The sequence below is a fragment of the Callionymus lyra genome, chromosome 3 (genome assembly GCF_982586985.1).
Source record: "Callionymus lyra chromosome 3, fCalLyr1.hap1.1, whole genome shotgun sequence".
NCBI classification, from domain to species: domain Eukaryota; kingdom Metazoa; phylum Chordata; class Actinopteri; order Syngnathiformes; family Callionymidae; genus Callionymus; species Callionymus lyra.
In genome coordinates, this window is record NC_141820.1 from 16,691,135 (window position 1) to 16,701,150 (window position 10,016).

Consider the following 10,016-nt stretch of genomic DNA (forward strand, 5'->3'; position numbering starts at 1 on the left):
ACTAAAGGAGTTAAATGAAAACTGAATTTTAAAAAGTAACTAGCATTCATCACTATTTAATAGATTTTAATTGAATCCATGAATAAAATGTTATACAAGATTTAAAACTGACATAGTTAATAAAATGCATATTTATCTTTAATACATTATTAATACAAAGAGTCATAAGGTTAATATAAGTACAGTATTTTCCTTGGAGGATTTGTGTCATTCATTTGTATAAATACTACATATGGTATGAATAAAACGTTTGCTTCTCATTTAAAACACTACTTCAACGTTAATATTATTGTTCAGGAAAAACACACTCAAAAAAATAAGTGTAGGACGGCTGAAGAATATGAGACCAAATTTAAATTGACCAGCCTCTACTGGATTCATTAATAGGTACAGGAGGCGACGTACACTATATATACACCCCATGACAAAATGCTCACCTGCACAGGTGCGGCACACGACAGACACCAATGATGGTGAGTTGATTACTTTCATTTTTTGGGGGGTATAAATTTAATATTAATGATTTTTTAATCACATATTCAGGAATACATTTTGTAAAAATCTAGTTATATTATATTCGATTATAATTATGGATTTTTCGAATTATTTTTCTAAATATTTATTATCTAGAAAGTATACTATTATCTAATCATTTATTTTTAAGTGTGAATAAAACAGATAATACATTTCATACAAATTAAAATGTATCTTAATAATTATTATAATAATACAAATTTGGAGAAAATTATGCATTGTAAATTCTGATTATTCTGATTAAGTTTGGATAGTAATGATAATGAAAATGTATGTATATATTTTCTATTATCATTTGAAAAAAAAAATCTACTTATTACAATGTTTGACTTCAATATTTAATTAAATTACTGGGTGGAAGAAAATCAAAATATACCGATGTTCATGTTGATGTGATGACCTATATAAAGCTTTACGTTTTTAAGATAAGATAAGGGACAGAGATAATGGATGTCAACAATACAAGATAAACTGAAATATTAAAATCCAACTCCTTGCAGATATACATTGACATTTGACTATTATAACATGTGATTGAATTAGAAAAAACCTCTGATCTAGACGGTTGAATCAAAATATGTGAAGAATTCTGCTGCTCATGGACTCATTTCTCCCCGCGACTCCAGAGCTACGCGGATCAAGATATCAATCAACATTTTCAAGATGCCATCGACGTCATTCAGCAGCATTCTAATAACTACTACGAGTCGTACTCCTGCTGCCTGGTCACGCACCCTGCAGACGTCCCGCCGGCCGCATACGAGTGGCACGAGGCAGCTGTGAGCGCCGAAACATTCACGCTCCTCCTGAAGCTCATGAACTGACTTGTCTCCTCTCACAGCAGGGGTCGAGTCAGTGGCTCCCTGAATCGTCGGCGACTCACTCAGTGCAGACCGAGTCTCCTCGCTACTTCTCTGTCATATCACCGCCCAGAAGCAGTAAAGGTATTGAAGCTAAGCTAACACTGTCGGTGCATCTCTGACTCTCATTGTTTACCTTTTTTAATCACTTTACTCTTAGATTTAATGTTTTTATTCAACGTTTTCATGAAATCCATCCAACTATCTCTATAGTCATCGATTCATCTATTCATCTATTTATCTATTCATCTTTTCATCCATCCGACTAGTGATGTTCTGATGAAGCTTCATGAAGTAGTGTCATTATTTTCAGAGTCCACTAGATGGCGGTCTCTGCACTATTTTCTTTTGTTTTGAAAAACTTTTCTAATGAAACATCACATCATTTTTAAACTGATGGCACCACCTACTGACCTCTAAACAACATGACACTGTTTCATGAAGCTTCATCTACTAAGCTCTATACCCTTCAGAAAAAACAAGAATACATAAACTTTTATCAAAGAATAAAGTTATTAATTGGGGTAAAAGATTGCTGTTAAAATGTAACTTTAAGAAAATGTAACTTTAAAGGTCGTCACTAAAGCTGGTTAACATTTGTCACCTGGAAATAGTTTCTAAACAGTATATGTTCTAGATCAAAAGTCAAAATAAAAAAGTAAAATCAAGATAAATGTTTTAAAGAAAGGTTTTTGTTGTTTTAGATTTATGTTCGTATGATCGTATCTATTGAGATGTCACTGTTTAGAAAAAGCCAATGAACAGATGATCTATGCCAACTGTTGAACAGGGAATGTAACAAATGTAAAAGTCAACAAACAATTTGACGGGATTGGATTGTGAAGGACGACAAACAGAACGTTTCTCAATCAACAATATATTAACCAGTTACAAACTTCCTGTAACTGACAATGTTTTTGTCCCGCAAGCTTTGAGTATATTAAACTTTGATGTTAAATTTAAATTATTATTAGATGTATTTTCCTCTTTCTTTATGTATGATTATCTTAAATTGAAACATAAACAATTGTACTGAATTTAATTGAGGAATAAGTGACGATTTCCTGACTGACTGAATGGGACAAATATGAAGATAACATTTCAATGTATACAATCAATTCAAAATAGAATAAAAGAATAATAAGGTTGTTGTAATTTCAGTTTTTTTTAATCTAGACACATCTGAACTGCTTATACATGAAAAATAAAATAATATATAATAATAATATGTATTTATATATGGACCGAGAAAATTGTTCACCATAACAGAAAAACAATACAATTCAATTAACGCATGCATTAATTAACTATATTTCCTCTTTCTTTATGTGTGATTCCCAAGCATTTAAACAAGAATCAAACTCTTCTCAGGTGTATATAAAGTGATCTTAAGTCACCTTGTGAGTGTTTTAACCCTCAGGTCGTAAGAAGCTGCGGCTCTACGAGTACCTGCACGAAGCTCTGGGCGACCCCAACATGAGCGACTCCATCCAGTGGACGGACAGCAGCAGCGGCATCTTTCACTTCATCTCCAAAAACAAGGAGAAACTGGCCGAGTGTTGGGGTCAACGCAAGGGCAACCGCAAGGTCATGACGTACCAGAAGATGGCGCGAGCCCTGCGGAATTACAGCCGCACGGGGGAGATCATCAAAGTCAGACGCAAACTCACCTACCAGTTCAACGCCGACATCCTGCACAGGCTGGGGTCCGGTCACGGGTTGGGGGGGCTGTCTTACCCGGCCTTGCATGAGGAAGTTCACCCCCTGCAGGAGAGTCCTGCGCAGCACAGTTACGGGTCCGTCGGGCCAGACTGGCACACTTGGTACAGTCACTACCAGCTGCAGGAGGACTACGACATGGCCAGCAGCTTCACCTCCACCAAACTGTGAGGAGAGAAGATGTTAGGAAGTTAAAACTCCTCCAGGGGCCACGTTATATACTGTGACTGTTGTGAGCGGCTGTCGAGCCATAAGAAAGGAGTAGAGGTTGGGAAAAGAAGATATCATTCTAAACATCAAGGGAAATAATCCCATGAAATAAACTTAAAAAATCCAAATTGTATATTTATTTGTAAAAAAAAGATCTCAATATTAACTCAAATTATTAAAGTCCAAGAAATACTGAAGAGAAAGAGGGGAAAGGCCTTAAAAAAGAACTTAAGCAAGTCGTATCATAAAGTAAAGATTTAAACTAGCTATTATTCAATTACATTTTCAAGTAGTTATAAAAGGAAAAATACTAATTCGAGTGGAATATTCAATCATACTTGCTAATTTAAAATAACTTTTGTTTTGCCACTTAATGTCAATAGTGTCATAAAACAACGTTTTTTTGGTTTGGAATGATATCTCACTGAGCGATGGAGAGACAGGAAGTGTCAAGAGTTAATGTGAATCCAGTTTTTCCTTCTCCAAACTGTAACAGAAATTCTCTTTTTCTGACGTGTCCTCGGATGCTTACAGTTCCCAGTTAAAGTAGCAAAATACATCTGATTTTATATTTTTTCTTCTTTTGGAAAGTCTGACTATTAATTCCAGTTTTCAGAATATGTTTTACTTCTAGCAATCGTTATCCCCTAAATTAAATGTAAATTGTCCGTTTCTCATTTATCCCAGTCAATGGGTTCAAAAGCGAGACAACTATACTTACAGTAAACGTTCCTCGCTGTTGAACCCCTAAGTTAATTTAAATTATAGATGTAAATAACATGATAATTCCATAAATAAAAATTCAATTATTGGAGGATAATGATGTTAATAATTTAATATGATATTAAAAGATCATACGTTTAGTAATGTTTTTATGTGAACTCCCAATAATTGCCTAATAACAATGTAAATAATTTAATCATTTTCTATTTAATTATTTTACTGTTTTACTTGCTGAGTTGACGTTTTCAAATTTTTAATAAAAACGTTTCTATTAAAAGTTGGTTTGTGTGAATTATTCGACCAATTTGGGGGCTGTCAAGGTGTGTGTTAAACGTGTCTATAATAATGATAATTCATTTGTTTTTAAAGAAGTCTTAAACTTTGAGCAGAAAGGAGCTTAACAATAAAATGGTGGACAAACTGCATTGACCACCATTGTTGTGAAACACTGCTACAGTTACAAAATAAGAAACGAAGACACATCCTGAGAGGAAAAATGTGGCAGCAAGTGTTGTTTTCCTGCCCGCGATCTGTTGCGTGGACGTTGCCTTCAGGCCGGGTCTTATCTGCCTCAGCGGGGAGGATGTGGTCAGTGCTGGAGCTCTGTGTTAATCGTCTGAATGCTGCTGGTGGTTGGTGTTCATTGTTCCTGTGGAGGAGACAACATTGAGTTATGAAGACAAAACGCTCCTGCAGGGGTATAATAGGACCTCCACACCGTCTCACGCTCACTTAGCTCCGCTTCCTTGATAATCACATGAACGCTGAACGACAAGATGATGTGTCAGGACTCTTGCCAGGGCAGCCAATCAGATCTGGAGGTGATCTTAGAGTTTCTGGGGGAATATTACAGTCAGAAGGCCGAAGATACTGGTGAGTAGAAAGGTTGCTTCTTTAAGTCTATCAAGTTCACTTTAACAAAAAAAACTGACTTTTTGGATAGTGACAGCAGGTTAATATGATTGATTATTTTTTTAAATTTAGGTATGGATTTAAAATAAATGATCAAATACTATAATAATATAATTACATACAAATAATACAAGTCTTTTCTTACTATGAAGTAGAGGAATAAAATAATTTAAAAAAGAAAAAGGGAAAAAGATGATATAATCCAAACTTCAAAAAAGATACTAGAACAGAAAAAAGCAAATTATATTCAAAATTAGCAATAGATGTGTTAAAGAGACATTAATGAAAATATTACAGAGTAGGATACAAAAGCTTATTTAAAAAAGAGTAAGACTCTAAAGTGCAAACATTTATTTTACATAATTTAAAATGTTTAAAGAATCTCGTAATAAAGTAAAACAAAAAAACTATACAGACATAAGAAAACACAAGGTTAAACAGGTACTTCTGCTTATTTTTGAATATACACTACAGAAAGTAGATCACTACAAGAAGTATAAATACACTTGGGTAAAAAGCATCACTGAATAAACAAAACAAAAAAACTGACAAAAACATGACATTAAAGTAAATGAATTCTGAAAAGAATAATAAAATAAAATAAATAAATGTACGTACAATTATGATTTTTTAAATATAGGTGCCTAAGTTGATAGAACCCTGTCAAATTGTAACTATTATGGTAAAACGAAGAGCTTTTTTTAATTGTATGTTTGTTAATATTGTAATTTATATGTGTACATGCTTGGTTGTTTTTTTTTCTCCAGTGTATTTGACAGAAGACTCTGAGGCTCATAACCAAGTGTACCTGGATGAAGTCTCGTGTGGCCAGTACTGGACGACACCTGTGAGTCACCAGTTTCATGCGTGTAAACCCAACGATATGAAACAAATAATACAACATCTGATGTTTCAAAAGGACATCAAACCGGATCCCGAGGTATTACTGGCACACGCCGCCTTGTCAGCCAAAAGCCAAAGTTCCTCACCTGCTCTGGCAAACTTTGCATCAACAACGGTCGTCACCAAACACCAGGTCACCAGGCTGGGGAGGGGTGAGTTCTCCTTTTACCTTTATTGCCTGAGGGGGAATACCTTCCCGTCAGCAGAGTCAATATCATGCCCTGCCTTTACTGTGAAATAAACCCCCACAACAAAGAGGTTTCTGGAAATTGTTGTAAAGAGCTGCAGTCGTGCCACAACTGTGCACACAACCAGGACATTTGACAAATGTGCCAAAATTTGCATTTAGGAGGGAAGCGTTGACTGATGATATTTGAAGAGAAATATTTACTACTAAACAACAGTTTGCCCAAGGAAAATATAAAAATACACTGAACATATTTGGACGACAAAATGACTGAAGAACAGGCAGCAGAGGGCGACACTCACTGTTTAGGTGAATTAAAACTTCTTGACGGTAGGTGGCGCTATGGTACAGTGCACAGCGAGCAAAAATGGGTGAGAGAAACCAGCTCAAGTTTAAATGCTTGGTTATTGATTATTTTGATTAAATAATCAACTAAATAAACACAACATTAGTAGAATACACCAAGATACATACTACTTCAAAGAGAAAAGTATTAATTAGTTATATTTAGATTGTCGTTATCATAAAAATAACTAAATAAAAAAAAACATTGTAGGAAACAATGTATGATGATATACAAAAAAAATACTAAATAAATTAAAATTGCTTTAACAGTAAATACATTTATCCCATTTTATTTTGGTTACTTTTTCTTTTCAAATCTGTTTCAAAATTGTGTCGCAGCTATTTTTTTTAACAGGTTTTGAAAAAATCCAAATATTGAGGAAAAGTATCCTCATTTTACATATTTCAGAAAGTATTTTCCTTCTCATTACAGGTGGGAAAGTGCGTCTCTTTCACTTTCTGTTTGAGATGCTGGAAGACCCGACCATGGCCCACTGTGTGTCTTGGGTCCCGGCCTCTGTGGGGGTTTTCCGCTTCTCCTCCAGGAACAAGGATCAGTTGGCTGCTCTGTGGGGTCAAAGGAAGGGCAACAAGAGGCCGATGACCTACCAGAAGATGTCACGAGCCCTGAGGAATTACGCCCGCTCTGGTGAAATTTTCAAGGTGAAGAAGAAGCTGACGTACAAGTTCAGTGAAAGCACCTTGATGTCGCTCCACAAGTACAACAGAGGACAATTCTGATGCTCAAGTATTCTATAGAACGTGTTGAAACTTTATATTTGAGACATTTTTTTAATCATTAGTGAGGTTCCTTTTTTTCCATAATTATCTGGACTGTGTGTGTAAGTCAAATAAAAAAGTCACAAGTTAACATAAGACCATTTGTTACATAACTATATCTGAATGAATATCCATATCTGAAATCTGTTTATTTTGGGCTTCAAGCCTCCTCAGACTGGGATATATTTTTGTGCAAGCAGCTCTGGTTGGAATCAGGCCCTGCAATTTAATCTGCTAACAAATTATGAAAACAAAGTGCTGACCCTTTCAGAATAAAATTAAAAACAACTTCAGTCCATAAACATGTAGATGAAACGGTGAGAAGATTTGAATTTGAACCTTGTTTATCTCCTGGGCGTGTCTTAATTAAGGTTGGCTGCCCTTCTGGTGCCCACAGATAAATCTCTCAACAACAAGTGCTCCCTTCACTGACTGTGATCTGAACTTAAGCTCCTTTTTAGTCCTCATGTTTATTCAAAACACTGTCTTTATCATTGCATTCAATGTGTTAGGCAAAGGATTGAAATGATGATTCATGTGACTACAGTGATAATCAGGCCAGTATTAGGACAGCGTGACGCCTCGAAGCAGCTGGGACGGAATGATACTTTTGAATTTTTCAGCTCGGAGGTTCTCTGGATGTCAAGTTACACTAAACCAATGGTAGAGTTGCACTTATCAATATCTAACACATTAGTGACTCATTGTACATGTACAAAAACATGTACATTTACATTCAATCACCTATTGTCTCTGCCCTTCTACCTCCTTCTTTGCTCGCTTCCAGTACCATGAATATAAAAACTGGTGCTTTCAGGTACACCATAATTACTAGTGGCACAATTGAGATCAAGTATATGAGGAGGATTTCTCTTTTATCCTCATTGTAGACTGTCATGGTTGGAGGTGAGACTAGGTGATCGTTAGATCAACAAGCGGATCATAGCTGCAGTCTCAGTCCTAACGTCTCTGTGTCTGTCTGTTGTAGTTAAAAAAGAGCTGAGCCAAAAGACAAGAGTCTTGGTTTGCCAGTCCATCCATATTCCTACTCTCTTTTATGCTCATAAATTTTGGGTTGTAACCAAAAGAGCAAATTATCATAGAGATGAGATAGAAAGAGACTTAAAGAAGAACAGCAATACGTTGAGAGAAAGTCAGTTGATGTGGCTCGGGCACATTTTTAGGATTTTCTCATGGGCGCCATCTCCGAGCAGGGTTCCTGGGATATCCTACTAAGAAGAACCAAGGACAAATTGGAGGGCTGGAAGGCAAGTCTCGGATAAGAGATAGAAGATAGATTAATGGATGCTTGACTTTTAAAGTGGTTGACCTTCAAGCAACCTCTTTATTATTAATTGTATTTTAACTACATGATAATCTGACAAACAAAGGTATTCTAAAAGTCTTGCCCCTCAGGGGTTCCCCAATCTTACTTAGTCCCCCAGCAAAAGAGAAACAGGCGAGGGATTGTCGTAGGAAAGGGTATTTATCATCCTTTCAACCAGGGCTAAAAAACTATTCAGAGGACATAGAGTACTGGTATGCTTTAGGACATTTCATTTCTTTGAGCCCAGCAAAACAACAAATCACTTTTCACCAGCAACCCTAAAAATAATCCACTAAAAAAGCCTAGGCCATTTTCAAAAATAAATTTCTCTTGCAGAATGAACTGGCCTCTCAAACAACAGATGGGCTCAATTTTTTTATGAACCAGTTGGTGTCACTGCACTCCGCCTGAATCCCCTCGATGGTCCTTTCCCTCCCTCCCCAGTGTGACCTCATGGCTATATCACCACTATGATGTGAACTCTTGGCCATTTCAGACTGTGCTAAATGGTTTTGTGTTCTTTGTACCAGACCCACATGATACTCGTCTAAGCCTAGTATTTACTGCTGGAGCCCGCTTCAGGTTATAAATGGGCTAACTGTGTCTGTGCCCGTTACCAAGAAAGGTCATACAGATCATACAGAGTAAAGCAAGGCAGCGGCACAATGAAAGACTTCCATATGGAAACAAGATGGGAATTTCGCTGTTTCCGTATGATGTCATATAAAAGACACTAAAATGATTGAGTAATTATTTAGTTTATTACACAGTTTTATAACATCATGATAATAAGTAAGGTAGCTTTGGGCTGCTTGTTTGAAAAGCAAAGCCGTGCTGTGGCTCTCAGATCCACCAGCTTTTACATTGCGCTGGTTAAGCTGGGCTACCTTAGTTCAGGTCACACATGATTTATAACTTGTCTAGACGTGCTAAAAGGATTAATAGGGATCAAAGCAGCTGCATCGATAACACAATTGGCCACCAGATCCCTTATTTCTTGATACACCTGTCAAATGTCAAGGTTTATGAAAGCTTTCTAACTATAGGCTGTATAACCGCAAGCCAGGCATCTCCCCCTTCACTATTATTCTGCCCGCGCAGAAAGCCGGCTGTTCTTGGATTGCATTCCCCCTAGATTACATTTTTATCTGCCATCTGGAGGGAACAACATGCATGCAATTTCTAGACGAACCCAAAACAAACTTTGAATCAAGGGGGCAAAGGTGTGAAAGAAGGAGCTGAAGACATCATCTAGTTAACCTGTAAGGGTGTTATCAATTTAAACAAGGATTATCACAGAGAGGCCTGTTCTCCAGACAATCACTAGACAACACAAGACATGCTACGAAAATGAATGAAGAAAGAACTCACATTAGAGTTCAGCAATCTATCCTTTCAATATGCACCTTTTTAAAACCACCCAAATCAACTGTTTTGATTTTTTGGGTGGCAAGACCAACTATATCAGGGTATCCACCCTCCAGCTGAATTTAGAGTATAAACTTGACATGTAAAC

General features: G+C 36.5%; 2 protein-coding genes across 3 annotated transcripts; both read left to right on the forward strand.

Annotated features, from left to right (window-relative positions):
- Positions 1 to 455: 455 nt before the first annotated feature.
- On the forward strand, positions 456 to 4,273 carry spic (Spi-C transcription factor (Spi-1/PU.1 related)). 2 transcript variants are annotated; one of them, XM_087785748.1, is made up of 4 exons: positions 456 to 473; positions 1,161 to 1,313; positions 1,376 to 1,478; positions 2,815 to 4,273. In XM_087785748.1, the coding sequence occupies exons 1-4, from the start codon at positions 468 to 470 to the stop codon at positions 3,282 to 3,284; spliced, it is 732 nt and encodes a 243-aa protein (XP_087641874.1). In that variant the 5' UTR covers positions 456 to 467; the 3' UTR covers positions 3,285 to 4,273. The 2 variants fall into 2 exon arrangements, with proteins under 2 accessions (XP_087641874.1, XP_087641875.1); XM_087785749.1 differs by having other exon boundaries at positions 1,379 to 1,478.
- Positions 4,274 to 4,710: 437 nt separating this feature from the next.
- Positions 4,711 to 7,668, forward strand: spi2 (Spi-2 proto-oncogene). The gene is made up of 4 exons (XM_087785750.1): positions 4,711 to 4,919; positions 5,726 to 5,805; positions 5,878 to 6,013; positions 6,827 to 7,668. The coding sequence occupies exons 1-4, from the start codon at positions 4,823 to 4,825 to the stop codon at positions 7,132 to 7,134; spliced, it is 621 nt and encodes a 206-aa protein (XP_087641876.1). The 5' UTR covers positions 4,711 to 4,822; the 3' UTR covers positions 7,135 to 7,668.
- The last annotated feature ends 2,348 nt before the right edge of the window (positions 7,669 to 10,016 follow it).